This window comes from Halichoerus grypus, chromosome 3 (genome assembly GCF_964656455.1).
Source record: "Halichoerus grypus chromosome 3, mHalGry1.hap1.1, whole genome shotgun sequence".
Classification (NCBI taxonomy): Eukaryota; Metazoa; Chordata; class Mammalia; order Carnivora; family Phocidae; genus Halichoerus; species Halichoerus grypus.
In genome coordinates this window covers 153179557-153196313 of record NC_135714.1, presented here as the reverse complement: position 1 = coordinate 153196313, position 16757 = coordinate 153179557, and the positions used below count along the sequence as shown (strand labels likewise).

Here is a 16757-nt window from a genome sequence, read left to right as displayed (position 1 = left end):
CCATGGAGAGATAATTTTCCAGCTTAACTCTCAGCTTTATGAAACCAGCTTATCTCCAGCTCCCGATATCTGTATATAAGTAGACTATTACTAAGGACATAATGCAATCAGTTGAGCAAACCAATCCCATCTAATTTACTTTTCTAAGTCTTAACTATTTTGCAGTAAGTTCATTTAACAAAGTGTTAATCACCTTTAGTTATTTATTTATGGGGCCTGAATTGAAATGAAGAAAATATGATACAATGGAAAAAGGACAGGGACTTTAGACTCTGAAATATCTGTGTTTAAATCTTGGCTTTGCCCCTAACGAGCTGTGTGAGCTTGGAGAAGTTTATGTAAGTCTTCCCTGTCGCGATTACTTCGTTTGTGACACGGAGGTGACAGTGTGGACTTGCCTAGTTCACAGACATGTTGGAAAGAGTACACGTGCATCTAATATGGTCACTGACACATAACAGGCATTGAAAACACAGCAGTGCTAATGAAAATATTGCTATGTTCCCAACATGAGTACAAGGAAGTTTCATATGTGATCTCATCGACTTCTCAACAATGCAGTGAGGAAAACACGGTTTTCACGGTTGAAACTGAGGTGCTAGCGCTGGGACTTGAGCTTATGGGTCATACGACTCCAAATCCCATGCTGTTTCGTTCTCATGATCAGGAACGGACAGCGCCATTTTAATTAAGTGCCAGGTCGGTGAGTGCCAGCGATGGCTGTCTGTCATTTGGGGAGGTCAGATTAGGAAACACAAAGGTTGGAATATCTCTTAGGGGATGACTGGGGACCTCAAGCCACAGAAGAAGTGCATGGTGTATACATCATGTCAACTAACAGTGACAAGTTCTGGACAACTCTGCATGTCACCATATTTAAAAGCAAGCTCACAATACAATCTGTTCCACTGAGGACTTCTGGCTAGGGCACCAGCGCATGCGTGTGTGTGTGTGTGTGTGTGTGTGTATACACACACATATGGCACCTGGGTGGCTCAGTTGATTAAGCAACCAACTCTTGATTTTGGCTCAGGTCACGATCTCAGGGTCCTGGGATCGGGCCCTGAGTCAGGCTCCGTGCTCAGCGTGGAGTTTGCTTAGCCCTCTCCCTCTGCCCCTCCCCCCCTAAAAAAATAAATAAATAAAATCTTAAAAAAAAAAAAGGAAAAGAATAATCACCTCCACAGAAAACTTTACAACACATCAAATTTTATTAAGAATATTTACAGCACTCAGAAACAGAACAGGTGACTGCAGGCATGAGGACATGGCCTACACCCAACATTCACTTACTTTTAATTTTTTACTTATTTTTATTTTTGCTTTTTTTTTATTATTAATATTTACATTTAAACAACCAGGGGGCAATACCTGTCCCTGTAGCATCGACTTCTACTTTAATAATTCCGAGTACACAAAATGGTCATATATGAGCAGGAATGCTGGTGAGAACCAGTCAAAGAAATTCTGCCCCATCAGGAGCTCCCTACTTAGACAGGGCCCGGTCCAAGGCTAGCTGTGGAATGATGTAGAGAAAGGGCATTATTTTTTTAAATCTCAAAAATGATAAATAGAATATTAACAAAAAATTATAAAGGGCACAGGTAAATCAATTCATCAAAAAAAAAAAAAAAAAAGAAGCTAGGACCCCAGTTGAAAATGGGCGAAAGGCATACACATAAAATTTATATGCAAATAGCTTTTTAATAAACAGAAAACTCTTTAATCTCACTAGCAATCAAATATATCAAAAATAGTACCACATTAAAGTCAGGTACTATTTTTTGCCCATAAAATTAGCAAAAGATTTCTCATTTTTAATGGCTATACCAAACACTGATGAGCTCGTGGTGGGCCAGGTGATGTAAATTAGTACAGACCTTTAGAAAAGCAATTTGGCAGCATGATATCAAAAGCCTCGAAAAAAGCTGATATTTTTGGCTAAGTAATTCCACGCCTGGGAATCTATTCTAGGGAAATCATCTGCAGTTCGGGCAAAAGAATGCTAAGAAAAAAAAAATAACGAAACCCATCTAAATGGCCCACACTAGGGAAATGGCAAAGTAAAGTGTTTTATGTTTGCATAATAAATTATTCAGGCATTAAAAATAGTTTTATGAAAAAAAGTTTTGTGAAGATTTTGAGATAAACTGGGGAAATTCCTATATTGTTAAATAAAAAAAGAAGTGTATAAGGATGAGTTCAACTATCAAACTGTTAGGAAAAATTGGGAAAGAACTGTAGGCAACTGTTACATTAGTCATCTCTGAGTGATGGGACTATGGATGACTACTTTTCCTTCTTCCTGCTTTATTTTGCCTTTCCCAATTTTTTCCATTACCAATATGTATTTTCATGAATATATATATGAATTAAGGACATACACTTGGACTTTGGGGCTGAGAACAAACTTTGTCCAATGACCCTGAATTTATCTGTGTCTTCCGAGTATTCACATCTGCAGAGTCACCAAATATATTCAAGACTAGAAAAAAAACACCTCAAAGTTGAACGAGGTGAATGCCAAGAGAGGCCAAGGAGAAAAATAACCAGAGATCAATAGGCAAAAGAATGAGAGCAAAAAACAAACACACAAACAAAACTCTCCTGGAACTTTTCCAGTCAGTTCCATCCTTTTGGGCTCAGCAGGAAACTGGTGGGGTCCAGCTGACCTCGGATAACAGGGCAGATCTGAGGTAACCCTCCTTCACACCACGCATGGGATTGGCCAGCAGGGTCCTGTGAAGCTCCAGAATTTAGAACCCAAGGACAGCATGGTGTGGCTGTGTCCCTGGCAAGTCCTGATCTTTCTCCAAGCTCTTTGCACATCTCCAGGGGACTGAGCCATGCTCAGGTGTGTAGACAAAAGGTTAAAAACAGACTCATGACTGCCTTGCGGCTGGATCTCTAGAAATCTAAGTCATCTTGGCCAAAGCCATCTGTTCTGTCCATGGTGAGGTTTTTAAACCTCCTTTCTGTGAAAGCAGGAGTTTTAACTACCTTCTCAGCTTCTAGGCCAGAGGCCTCGCCTGCCTCCTGCTCTGGAGTCCTTGGCCCCAAGGGGGCCTCTTCTTGCTCAGAAGTGGAGCTTTCTGGGTACATATCTGTGACTTTTCTCTCTGGACCAGGGAGTACCTTGGACTCCTCTTCGAAGCTCCTCATGTTTCCATTCAAAGGCTTTTCTACAGAGCCTTTCTGAGAGAGCTGAGAGCAGTTTCCCAGAGATGATGTGCTGGAGAAGGCGAGACCTGCTTTCCAGCCTGACCTCCGGCAGGGGCTATCTCCACCTGGGGTAGGGGGCAGTGCTGGCTTCCCCTCTTGATCTGGGCTTCTGTTTCCAGAAGTCTCACCCGGCTGGCCCTGTCCCCAGCCGACCTGCGGGCTACCTTCTTCCTCCCCTTGGTTTCCCCCTCCCGACTCTGGCTGCCCCTCTCCTTCAGCTTCTGGGGCCTCTGCAGTTTTGACACCATCGTCCTGTCCTCCTGGACTTGGGTCACCTCCTCCAGAGGCTTCACCTTCCAAACCGGTGTCAGCCCCAGAGCCCTCTTCGGTGTTTTCTTCCTTCCCACCAGAGCCCTGCTCCTCCCCACCTGCTGCCTCTGGGACACTGCTTCGCCCAGCCCCTGTGCTCCCTTCTCTCTTCTGAGCAGTTGCCTCCTCCTCCCTCCCTCGGGGGTCTCCGTCTTTGCCAAGGGTCTGGCTGTTCTCACCCTCACCCCACCCCTCTGTCCCAGGGTCCTGGTCTAACCCCAGCTCCAGGCCTCCAGTGGACCCCTGGACAGTCCCTGTCCCCAAGGGGTCCCCCTGAAGGAGCTCCATCCCTCTCTTCTCAGGGGCTGCCTCTGCTGCCTCGCCACTAGCACACCCCCCTTTCTTCTTCTGCAGAATGTGCTGCAGGTCGAAGGCCTTTTGGATGGGTGCCCTGGATGCCCCCGTTGTGTCCTTCGGGGACGTGGGGATCACTTTTTTCCTCATGCAGGCCTCACAGGGACAAAACTCCTCCCCCTCGGCCTCCCCAACCAGCCAGGTCCCCAGGGCTCCGCTGAGGGTTGGTGCATCCTCCTCCTCTGTGGGGAAGGGGCCGGGCCCCTGGCTTCCAGCCGGCCCGGAGAAGGCCGAGAGGTACCTCAGGCCCTGGAGACGGCGCCTGCGCTGCTCCATCTGCAGGGACATCTCCCACCTGAGGCCTTCCCGGGCCGGCCCCGGCCTCTTCCCCGCTGCCTGGCTCCAGATCTTCTGGAGCTCTTTCTCAGTGCTATCTCGGAGCCGAAGGCCCAGGTCCTGCTGCAGCTCTGCCACCATCTGGTCCAGCAGGCTGTTGTTCTGCAGGCTCCAGCGGGCTCGGAGCTCCGCGGTGGCCCTGCCAAGGTGGGCCATGAAGGCCTTCTCCATCTTCCTCAGCAACTTGGACACCCAGAGGGGCTCAGGGCCCAGAGACACTCTGCGGGCCGGAGAAGAGCTCGTCTCCCTAGGCCCCTGGGTGCACTTGGCCTGGGCTTGCGCATGGCATGTCTCAGCTGCTTTGGGCAGCTTCTCCAAACCAGGTTCCATGTGGGGGCCACTGGCATTTGCATCCCTGTCGCTGAGGCTCCTAGGGAGCTCTGTGTGTTTCTCTCTTTTCCCTGGAGGGCAAAGTATAGTGGAGACAGGGTCTCTTCCTGCTTCTTCTTCCTGCACACTTTTATCTTCCTGTGCACCCTCCCCGTCCTGAGAGTCGGCCTCTGACAGTTCTTGTCCCATGACTCTTCCCTCTTCTGGGAATCCCTGGACACCATCTCCTTGCAGTGCTGCGATTTCTTTTTCTTCTCTGACTTTCTCTAGCGGTACCTCCTCTTCTTGCATTGTGTTTTCAACTACTTGGTCCAGGTTCCTGCCCAGAACCTGCCCCCCACTGTTTCTGTCTGCCTCGTCTTTTCTGCTGGCACAAGCCCATGCTTGGGAATTTGAAGAGGCCGTGGAACCACTCAGCTGTTGGTTTCCTGGATCCTCTTGGTTCTCGGAGGTTCTAGAATCAGGCCTCTGGGAGGGGATTTTCAAGGGCAGTGCTACCCTCTCAGGGACCAGGGCGCACTCCATGGCACAGGGTCCACTGCCCTCCCCTGAGCCTCTGGAGCCACTGCAGACATCCACACCAGATGAGGATGTCAGTGTGAAGTCCTCCGTCATGACGTCAGACCGGAGGCCCGGCAGAGCCTGGCACCAGCCAAGCTCCCAGAGGCCCGAGTCCAGCTCACCACACCTGAGGCCGCACCCCGGCCACAGGGCCTGGAAGGTGCTCAGGAGCTCCTGGTACCGAGGAGAGTCTATGAACTTCACTTTGCCAGTGGGAGACCCAAGGTCTTCATCAAAGAAGTGGAGCCCAGCAAGACAGGTGATAAGGGCCTGGGCAGAGCGGCTGAGCCTCCTGCCCGCTGCGCTGGACACTTCGGGCAGGCTGCTGGGCCGGCCCTGCTTGGAGCCCATTAGTGTTTTCATGATCTGTATGGAGGCAGAGACCTTGTGCGGAAGCACGCACGGGCCCACTGAACAGTCCACGGCCATGCCTTTGCCTGATCCAGCCTCCCTGGGGTCTTCTGAAACTCCGCTACAAGGAAGATCCTCTTCTGACTTGGGATGAGCATCACCAGTCACTGGGAGGGCTCCGTCTGGCTCTGCTTTCTCGCTGGCGGCCCCTTCATGTGACGGTTGTCTGACCTGCGTTGGCTCCCCCAGACATTCTGGGGAACGTTTGTCAACAGGATCCTCCTTGGGGCCTTCTGGGTCATCCCCTGCCACAACTGTGCTCTCACCCACCATCTCACATTTCACGGGTATGGGCTCCACTGGGATGTTGCTCAGCCATTCACGGACCACAGCATCTGGTGAGGCTTGGGGCAGAGCACCCAGCGCCATTCTGCTATCTCTCTCTTGCCCCTCTAGGCTTTCCCCTCCACCAGCAACCTTCTTCCCCTGGAATATTCTCCCAGACCTGGGGCCACAGCTGGAGCTGCCCCTTCTCGAGGCTTTGACTGCTTTCCCCATGGCCCCTGACTGAGAGCCGGGGGGCCAGGGGCACCATGCCTCAAGCTTTCCCTCCTCCAGCTCTCCCCCGTCTGGCCCCCGGTCAGCACTGGGGTTGCTGCAACACGAAGGGTATTTCTTGACAAAAGGCCATGTCCTTGGGGGGGTGGGACAGTATCTACTGCATACCAAGGGGACCTCAGAGAAGGGCCCCTGGCTGCGCAGTGGCTGGGAGGTCTGCAGGGCGTGAGTCTTATCACTGGGGGTCCTGTGGAACAGGGATGTGCTGATCGGTGAGCAGTCGCAGCCTCTGTGGGCTCCCGGCACCCCTCCCTCGGACTGTCCAACTGGCAGAACTAAAGGCCGGGAAGGCTTGGGAATGCCGCCCCCTGCCTTTTTGTCCAGACCATCAGCTTGGCTGCTCAAAGAGTCTGATGGGTTGGAAGGTGTGGGAGCTGATGAGCGTGCCCTGAACTCAGGGTCCCCTTCAGTCTCAGCAGAGGGAGAGTATGGGGGGTAGAAATTGGAAGCACAGTCAGAATTGCTCACAGGGGTAATGAGAGCACTGCAGACCCCCTGTGCATACTGGGAATGAAGAGAGGCAGAGGAGAGCGGCCCTGTGTCCTGGGAGGCCCGGTTCCCGGCCCTGGGTGAGCTTGCAGAAAGGGGTGGTGCTGAGCCATTTGGGCAGGCCCTGCGTCTGCTGGGAGGTCCCGGCATTTGCCTGGGCACAGGTGAGTCAGGTGGGCGGTGGGTATGCCTTTGGGTGTGGTGCTGCCTGGGGTGGCCTATCTGAGCCCCTTGGCTGAGACCAGAAATGCTGGGTGAGGACACAGCACCGGCTCTGCCCCCCTGCTTTCTCCTCCTGCCTGGGACTGAGGCGCAGGCAGAAGGTGGAGAATGGCCTGGTGTGTCCCCAGAGCCAGAATGACCTGGAGCCAGGGGTGGTCTCCTCCCAGACCTACCCTTAGCCTGGGAGTGCCTGGTACCCTGTCCACTATCCTCTGCCTGAGGGTCCTCATTCCTCAAAGACCAGGGACTCACTGTGGGCGGACTGGGGCCTTCCCCCTGAATGGCCTTTGTCCGGGAAGTAGTCACGGCCCTTGTCTTGCTCAGGCAGCCCTGGTGCTGCTTACCCCTTTCACTAGACTCCTCGAGAGACCCAGCACTCTCTGAGGAGTCAGAAAGAGCACCTGCCGTGCCTCGGGTCTGGGGCTTCAGGCAGCTATGGGGCTCCCTGCTGCCCTGCCCTGCTTCCTGTGGACCTGGGCCCTCACTAGTCCAGGATGGGCTTCCAGCTTCCCACACTGCTCCCCTCTGGGAGGCAGCCCCCGAGGCTGAATGGAGGTCGCAGCTGCCCACGCTGCCCTCCGGAGACCTGGAGCAGCAGGAGGAGTTTGGCTCAGAGTCTTTGGGGGGTCTGTCCCTAGAGGTAGGGCTGACACTGTCCTTGCTGCTTCTTTTCCTGCTGGTGAACACTTGGCTACAGGGCCTCCTGGAATGGGAGTGTTGGGTCAGCCTGGATCTCCTCTGAGAGGCTGTCCCCTCTCCCTGGGTGAAGTACAGGGGGTTCATCCAGATCTCACACCTGGTCCCTGGCTGCCACCGGCCTCGGCCAAGGGCTTCTTCACATCCTGCCTCACAGGGCCCCTGTCCCTGTGCCCCAGGCTCTGGGGAACCCCCAGGGTGATCCTCCCACACACAGTGGAGGGAGTCCACCTCCCCCAAGACAGGGACCTCCTCACTGGCTGCTGTGAGGGCACTGGCCCTCCCCACCCTCCTGGACCACAGGAGTGCGTCCTCACCAAGTAGGTGGAAGCGGACTTTCATCTCTACAGACAGGCTGCCATCCTCGTTCATGCGGACCTTTTTCTCAACATCGTCACTGGCCACCAATGGGCCAAGCTGGGCAGGCATGTCCTGAGGGTGTCTGTCAGGAGCAGGGCCCGTCTGAGCGTGATGCAGGGACACCGGGGGGTCGCTGAGACCAGACCTCTCTGACAGCAAGGAAAACCGCCGTGGCTGGCTGCCCGACCTGGACCTTGAGTGGATCACACTCTGCTTGGCCTTTGGCCCCCAGCTTCCTGGCACACGATGAAAGTCAGAGAAAAGAGGAAAGACAGTGAGCTACTAGGGGGAGCTTCAGGGTCGGAGAATAAAGGCTAGTCATGAGGCTTTCATCATTTAAACACCCCTGCCGCCCCCAAAACCACAAAGTAAGGGCAGAAACCATTCTAGAATGAATATCCAGTCTGCAATGTGTGAACCAGCAAAGCCTAGTGAGATGAACTTAACGTCTGAATTCAGTCTCAACTCTGCGATTTCCTTGCTGTGTTGTTTTTGGCAGAGGCTCCTTACTGAGTTGTAAAATAATAATGGTAGGTTTGTTTTGACGATGCAGGGCAATGCATATAAAACTTTCTGCAGAGTTGCTAGCACAAAGTATGTTTTCGATAGACAACAGAGTTGGCAGGCAGAGCAGCAGGGCCCAGAGCTAACTCCGGGCCCGGCTCATGCCCACCCCCAACACAGGAAGCAAAATCAATAAGCTGCTGTAAAGGTGCCTGATTGTAAACTGTAAAATGCTTTGCAATTATTAGTGGTGATTTATCATCCTAACACTCATCAAGCTTTGGGGTTGATAAATGATTGCAAGGAAGGACCCGGACACACAATAGCAAGTCTTGATAGTCAAGCCTGCACTCTAGCCATGAAAAAGAGAAGAAAAGGGAGCCACTGAAGGAAGAAAGAAGTGGTCCCAAGTAGGAATGAAGCCTTTAGTACTTCTCATTTCATCTCCTCCTGATTGGCAAGAAGAAAAGGCTAGTGGAGGCTAAGCCTATGGCCAGCAAAAGAACAGATCCCCCTACTTGAGTCCATCTAGACAGAAGGTTTCGCCAAGCTCTGCTCTTCCATAAGCACCTAATGAGACTAGGATCTACTCCAAAGGAGGCTCTGTGGCTAATAGGTCCTTGTACCTCTAGCACCTGGCATGCAGTGATCACTAATACCATTATTGTCATTTCTTAGTAGCTTTTCACAAAGGATATTATTTTGTTTATTCACCAAATTTGCCCATTTCCATTCCCATAATTTTGCTGAAAATTTCAACCTGCAGTTGTTAATTATGCCTTTAAAATAATGTGTTTTTAAATAACAACATCTACACTCTGGGACATAGCAGGCTTTTTGGAGAGATATACATACAGTTAGATGTATAGACTGATGAATAGATGGAGGATCAATGGTTATTGTTAGTTTTAGTCCATTTGGCTTCTACTGTTGTCTAAGGGAGTCATGACTCTTGAAAGATGCAAATGCCACATACCCATGGTCCATTGCCTCCATAATGTCATGCCCACCATGGTCCTTAATAAAGCTTATTTTAGATCCTAGAAATTTAGAGTTCAAGATTTCCTAATCCCTATTTTCTTTAAATACCAGACTCCCCCCTCTCATACACCAGGCAAATTTCAACCCAATTAAGGTAGATGGCAGTAAGAAAGAGGAAGAGGCAAGGGTGACCCAAAAAAAGTGGGATACCCAAAAATTTGGGCCAAAAGGCAGGTTTTTAAAATTATCTAGAAAGGATATCTGCTTAGTCCTACTGAACCACTATCCAGGGCAAATAAAATTCGGGAAACTCCAAAACTAACTCACCGGTTTTGTTTCTTGGAGTCTGCCCAGATAAAGTTTCAGTTCCGTATCTTCTAGAATCTTCCATTGCCAGAGGTTTGAAAGACTCGTAGCCAGCACATACTAGCACTGAAGGACTGCGGAGCAGACCCTTCAGAGAGTCCACCTGAAGAAGGAGAGTGTTGAATTAGGAGGCCCGGTTTGCAGAGCCGCTCTTCTACCCAGGGAGACATAGGTAAAGGAAGAATCCCATCACTCTGGCCCTTTCCTGAAGTTTGCATATCTCACCCCAGAATTCTGTCCTACCCACTTGCCATAATACCTCCATAACTAGCTGGGGGCAGAGGTCCTATCACCATCACCTTCTTCTCTCCATATACCCCTCCCCCCACCCGGTTTAAGGTCTGTGGTTTAGGGGTTCTTCTGGATGCCTCAGGTGGAAAACATTTCAAGAAGTCTTTGGCCTGCTTCCCTGCCCACCCTTGCACCCTCCAGAATATGTATTTTTTTTTAAAGCAACCAGAACAGAAAGGCCTCCAGCTTCCCTATGGAGATCTGATTCACTATCTCACTCATTTCCCACAAAGAGTTCGCTCCTGGGTCCAATCTGTGTTTGCCAGTATAATCTCGAGCCCATCACCTCTGCTTTCAGCCCTTCTGGAACAGGGAAGGGCAAGGCTGCTCTCTCTACAGGCTCCTCCATTGATTCCCTAGGGTCCTGCCCAGAGGCTTATGCCATCCTTTCCCACCCACCCTAGGACATCCTAGGCTGGATGCTGAACAGGCAACATTGCATTCCAGGAAACAAGTCCCTGCTTTTAGAAAAATCTCACATGGCCCTGAGGCCCCTACGGCACATGTGAGACTTTGCACTATTTATGACATTATATAGTAACGGGCAGTGTTGGGGGATTTAGTTTCATCTTCAAAGGGCTGCATTTGTTCTTCTTTATTTTCTCAAATTAGAAGGGTATGTTCATTAGCAAGGAAATGAGAAAAAGAGAACTCTTGCATCCTCTCCCCACAAATGACATTAAATTAGCTGTACACCAGATCTTTCAACCTAGTGGATTAGAAGTTTCTTTCAAACTACTAAGCACATTTCTTTGTTGATTTAGAGCTCTAGTGCATCACAAAAATGCAAACATGACCCAAGTCTATCAATTTATAGAGACATATCAATGTATTCATATCCCTTAGACAACAAGAAGCCAAATGGACTACATGACCCAAGTCTATCAATTTATAGTAGTCATACTTCTAGGAAATCAGACTTTTTCAAGGAGGAAAAAAAAGAACTCAGGGTTAAATGATGCTTCCATTCTAGAAAGAGGTCAAGGTTTAGGATCCACACACAAAAAAAGAGAGTTATTGAGAGTATATTGAGAGTGTTCACCCAGTTGAGGACCTGAAAACTGATAATCATGCCACAGCCTGCCCTGGGGAGCAATGAGACCATTTTGTTTACAGAAACTCTAATAGTTCTGCATTAAGTCTATAAGAAAATACACTAATATTTTTTTCTCCAATTAACTTATTTTTGTACCTGCTCTCTCCATTTCGCCATGCCCACTAAACTGTAGCTAACTGAAGGTAGGGACCTAGACTTATTTTCTGTATCCTCTGCATGAAGCACAGGCTGGTACATAGCAAATGTGCCATAATTTAGGAGTTTTCTTACATTATGACTCTGACATTATTAATGTCGATTCTATCATTTGCCAGCCATGCAACTATGAGCCAATTACTTAACCTCTGTGCCTCAATTTTCTTACCTATACAAAAGAAATAATAACATGAATTGCCTTGTGAGTTTGTGTGGTAGATGTCATGTCCTAGATTAGTCAACCTCTGTTTTACTCTCTTTCTGGTGTAATTTCCAGTATGGCAGAGTGTACAAAGCTCTATATACATTTTCTGGACTCCCTTGCCGCTAGACTTCTAACCATGAAATCATTTCCAATAATTAGATGCACTTGCACAAGGTAGGAGAAATGACAGTGAAGTAGAACCCATCTTTCTTTTGCTTTTGACTGTTGCCACAAGAAAAAAGTCAAAGGCATAAAGAGGCATGTGCAGCTGCAATGGCAAAAGCCACACTCATTTTTCCAGTACCCAGTCACCAGCTTTCTGGATATCAACAGACAGCAGTGGCACATGACCTGCCTCATTCCAGACCACAGCAATGGTAGGCTAATACTGAACTCAATTATTCCAGGGACATCACCCCAACAAGCTACTTGCTTGATTGTGTTGAGGTATCTATCCAGATAGGTCAATTCTGTGATATTCTGGGAATTATTTCCAGAAACCAAGCTTATGCTCCTCCAGCTTTCCAATCTTTAAGCACAAAAGTCTCTGTGTATAATTTCTTCATGCTTAAGATACGTACAGAGGTTTCTGTTTCCTATACTGAATCATGACTGATTCAATGTACAGTATCAGAGGTTGTTGCAGGCAATAGACCCTCAAGGAGAGGAGTCTTGGATTAGTTATTTGACCTGATTGGGTTTGAAGGCAGTGATAGTCTGGTTATAATGCGACACTGGTGGCCTAAGGCACAAAGTGATAAAACAGGTTCTTGAATGATCACCTCTGATAGTAGAATGCAGTGCTTAACTGAGAGCAGGACTTTGACAATCACTGGCTGTCATGATAGATCTTTCTAATGAGAATGAGAGCTTCAAGGACTATGGAGTAGGCTGGCTTCTCTGACTTAAAGAAAATGGCAAGCTCGAGGTCTAAACTCTCAGTTCAGGGATGGCCAGAGGACCTAGGTGCTTCTACTACTACTATAAAAGAATCTTTTTTCTCTTGTAGCAAACATCAGCTGCAGAAACTGATCCTTCTAGTTGTTGAAATACAACTGAAATGATTGTTGTGTGATCTGTCAAGCCATAAAGCAAGTGTGTCAAAGCAGGACCCCATCATCAGGAGGTGGTGACATGTACTAGATCAGGCTCCAGGCATTTGAACGGAAGGCATAAGTAAATTGCATGAGCCACACTCCCAGTTCACCTGCTTCTGCTGCATTGCCATCTTTCCTTCCCGCACACCTAAAACTTCCTGGGGGAGTTCCCTATGACCAGTTAACTGAAGAAGAAAATATTTGATTCTGGGTTTCAGACTATTTCACAGGATATGCTGACACAAGTCAAAAGTTGACTGCTGCACCATTACAGACCCACTTGGGGGTCATAAAGGGCAGTGGGGAAGGAAAGTACAGGGGACAATGTTATTTGATCGGCTACTTTTCACGGAAGGAGCAATGGCAGGAGGTTCTATCGCAATTCGTAGGCAGGAGTTAGCAGTTCAATCCGACAATCAAGGCCTTGGAAGGAACAAGACTGGAGGGCTGGTGACAAGGAACTCTAGAGAAGAATCTGTAAATGGGTCTCCCAGAATGTACCTAGAGAACGAGAACATTTGTGTCCCATTGAATGCTCACCAGAAGGTGATAATCATGTGGACAAATGACCTGTTCAATGGATGTTAGTCATTCTTTTCCTCCAACCACCCCAAGGTGTGCTCAACTTGATTATGAACAGAGTGACAAAGTAAACATGAACTAGGAATGTGAACTACCTTATTCATGTGGGTCTGACTGCCATGTCTGCTAAGGGTCCAATCTTCCAAGAGCAGAGATCCATGCTAAACTTGTGCCAAAACACTTGTGATTTGCAGCATACCTTGAGGTACTCAGCAAGCCATCTCATGGGAAGCTAATGACATTGAACCCCTCCATTATGGGGAGAGTCAGAAATGTGGATTCACTGGAATAGGCACTAATTTTGAATATGTATTTTCTTCCTTGCCCACATACTTCCGTGGACTTACTGAATACCTCATTCATCATTGCCATAATCCATGAGGATTACTTCTATCCAAAGAACTGATTTTATAACAAAAGAATTGAGGCAATGCACTAACACCCATGGAATTCACTGTGTAGCCATATACCACATCACCCAAAAGTAGCTATAACTTATAGAACGGTGGCTCATTCTATGGGCACCAACTGAAAGTAATCACTTTATAATGTTGAGGCATTATCTTGCAGGATGTGATATGTGCTCTGGACTGGCAACCACTATACAGTATAGTGCTGTTTCTCCACAGACAACAGATACCTGGGAATTAAGGGGTGGGAATATGAGCAGCTCCTGTCACTATTACACCTATGACCTAGCTACAAACATTTTGCTTCCCATCCCAAAAACTTCAGGCTCTGCTAGTTTGGAGGTCTCTGGGTCCAAGGGAAAATGTTCCCACCAGGAGACACACAGCAAGTCAGTGAAGCTGAAAGTTGAGACAGTCACTTGGCCATATGGGGATCCTTGCAACAATGAACCAACAGGCAACAGGGGGGTTCTGTGTTGAATGGGGTGATTGATTCTGTAATGGGTCTCTCAGAATGAGGGTTTGGATCCTATTCAAACTTGGTTAGGGGGAATAGGGTTGCTGTTATGCAAATAGAGTCGGGGGAAAGTAATCTATAGCCCAGGGAATCCCTTGAGTGCTTTCTGTGGCTGCCATATTCAGGGTTAAAAATTAACACAAGACTACAACGGCTCAGGAAGGACCTCCAAGGGCTGAGTCCATAAGAATGATGTAGCACATGCAGCACGTAGTAAATGCACCATAATTTAGATGGTGGAATTGGTCCAGCCATTCTACCATATCCATAACCACATTCAGCTGAGGTGCTGGCAGAGGGCAGAGGGAACATGAAATGGACAGTAGAAGGAAACCTAATACCATCAATGGCCTTGCAGTAGATAACCTAGTTTTCTTCACAACTCTGCTAGGCATGAATCAATTTTCTATGTTTTGCCCTTGCCTCCCTCTAGCACTTTTTATAAGGTATTTTGGTGACTTGATAGTTAAGTCTTAAGACAGAGGCTACAAAGGTGGGCTTGTGCTCGGAGGATGGATGGTACAGTGCTGTGACTCTGGGGGGAAGGCGAATATGTTTTGATTGTAGGAAAGACAGCTACATACTTAGGGGGGAACATGCTGCTGTAGCTGCTGCTTGTAAATTTAAGTAGTGGTAGAATAGTGTACACAGGTGTTAAGTAGTGATAGGATTAGATTATGGGGAAACTGTTGATTAGATCAAGCCACCTCCATCCTCCATCCTGTGTACCTACAGTGTACATTCATGTTCTGCAGGAGCTGGAAAGGCAAAAATTATTCCCTAGCCTTCTTCACAGTTCGGGCTATATGCAGATTGGGTTCTCCATCAATTAGATGCACTTGATCAAGTCTGGGAAAGCAAGTGAGGCAGACACCATCTCTTCTCGCTTCTGGTTGTTGTTGCTGAGAAGCAAATGTGTGGGTACCAGGAGGCCATAGCAGCCCAGGCAGCAGGCTAGACCCGGCACCCCAGAGCTCCTGCATGTCAAGAGTGTCAAGATGCAACTGTGGCAGTTTCCTGATCCCAGATTTATAAGCTTGGATGCCACTATAGAGAAGTATTCTTGAACTCAATAATCACAGTAGCTTCAAGCAGGGTAGTAGCTTCCTGCAGAATGCTGGGAGCTATTCCTGTAGACCCAGCTTAGAGCTCATGCCTCCAGCTGTCCAAAGATTTGGGAATCCCCTAATGTCCTGCATTAGATTACTTTCTGCTCAAGGTACTTTGAGGAGTTTTTGTTTTCTGCACTGAACTCTCCCTGAAATAGATGGTATTGGATAATAGAAGGATTGGATAAGAAAATAATAAAAGTGTGCAAAGCACAGTGTCTGGCACTCACTAAGCACTCACTAAACGGTAAGCAAAATACAAATAATAATTGCTTGTTTAACTGACTACATGTCTCCACTCCTTTAATTCACCTTTAATTAGTAGCAAGGCAATCAGTGCCTCTTTGTAAAGAATAACCTCCCCATTCCATCTAAGTATTTTGATCTGAGGTCCAGAGAGCTTTTTAAAGGAAATAGCATACCCCAACAGCCTACCTTTTTCCCACTTGTTGTGTACACCTGCTTCACAGGAAAGTGCAAAAGATCTGAGGCTTTGCTGAGAAAGGCCGTCAGGTTCCTTGTATTTCTATGGCTGAGAACCACTGTCTGCTGGAATCTAGGGTCTCCATTCTTAACCAGCATTATCCTCCTTGGGGCCTTAGGACCCTTGCAGGAAGAGGATGTTCCTGGTGCCTCACATCGGCTTTCAAAATCCCTTGACTGCTGAGCAGATGGGCTTCTCCCTTGTGGCCAGTCTGGCCTACTGGGTGTTTTGGGGGGCTTCTTATCAGAGCAGAGGTAGCAGCCACCATCTTCCAACTGTTCCAGGGTACTGAGGCCATGAAGGCCCCGGGGCGTGGTGACAGAGCGCACCCCAAAGGAGAGAGGCACACGCTGAGAGAGCTCATCCATCAGAGCACCAAAGCTCTTGAACACGCGCTGGTCAACAGCCAAGCGAACCCCAGCAAACTGGGGATCCCCTCGCTTGAGGAAGGTTATCTTCTTGGCTGGCGTGACCTGGGTGACAGAGGGGGTCCGGGCCACGGAAGGCAGGAGGCACTCACGGTGGCTCGGGGCCTGGGCATCCTTCAAGGTGCTGTTCATGGTGGAGAGGCCCAGGCAGCTGGAATGGATCAGAGGAAGAAGAGAGTCAGAGACAACCCAGGGGAGTTTACATTTCCTCTCTCCCCTTTGTTACAGAGGTGCTTCCAGACCATCCCAAATTTGTACCACTCAGCTACGTAGAAGCTGGTTAATCCATTTTGATGGAATAGAAGGAAGGCCAAAGGTCTGGCACCAGATAGATACGAATTCAAATCCCAACCTCCCACTTACTACCTGCGTGACCCAGGAGGTTAATGACATAATCTGTGTCTTGGTGGATCCCACCTGTAACATGCAGCCATATTCATTCTGCATAGTGCAAGGTCTCATGTGTAACCCAGGGGAATTCCCAGCTCTCTGGATTCATGTCTTCTGGTGCCAGGTGAGCAGAATCCCTTGGGACAGGAGTATAGACAAGGAGACTTGTAACCCACCATGTCTTCTCTTTATTATCTGGTAATGTTTGCTTTAACGTAGAAAGAATGCCCCCCTCCTCCCATCCCTCCAAAGTCTTTGGAAGATGCATGATGGACCCTATGGGAGAGTACCCC

General features: G+C 48.5%; 1 protein-coding gene across 1 annotated transcript; it reads right to left on the bottom strand.

Annotated features, from left to right (window-relative positions):
* Positions 1–2907: 2907 nt before the first annotated feature.
* RP1L1 (RP1 like 1) lies at positions 2908–16206 on the bottom strand. Its single transcript, XM_078068251.1, has 4 exons — positions 15598–16206; positions 9661–9802; positions 7137–8084; positions 2908–6431 (listed from the first exon to the last, which is right to left on the bottom strand). Exons 1-4 carry the CDS (start codon positions 16204–16206, stop codon positions 2908–2910), a joined length of 5223 nt encoding a protein of 1740 aa, XP_077924377.1.
* Positions 16207–16757: the final 551 nt, after the last annotated feature.

What these genes read in the sequence shown, in the direction of transcription:
- RP1L1 (XM_078068251.1), bottom strand. Translation starts at nt 16,206, where the DNA reads ATGAACAGCACCTTGAAGGATGCCCAGGCCCCGAGCCACCGTGAGTGC. An exon ending in ACACAACAAGTGGGAAAAAG is followed by an intron (nt 9,803 to 15,597) that starts GTAGGCTGTTGG and finishes CTCCTTCTTCAG; the next exon opens with GTGGACTCTCTGAAGGGTCT. An exon ending in GACTCCAAGAAACAAAACCG is followed by an intron (nt 8,085 to 9,660) that starts GTGAGTTAGTTT and finishes ATCGTGTGCCAG; the next exon opens with GAAGCTGGGGGCCAAAGGCC.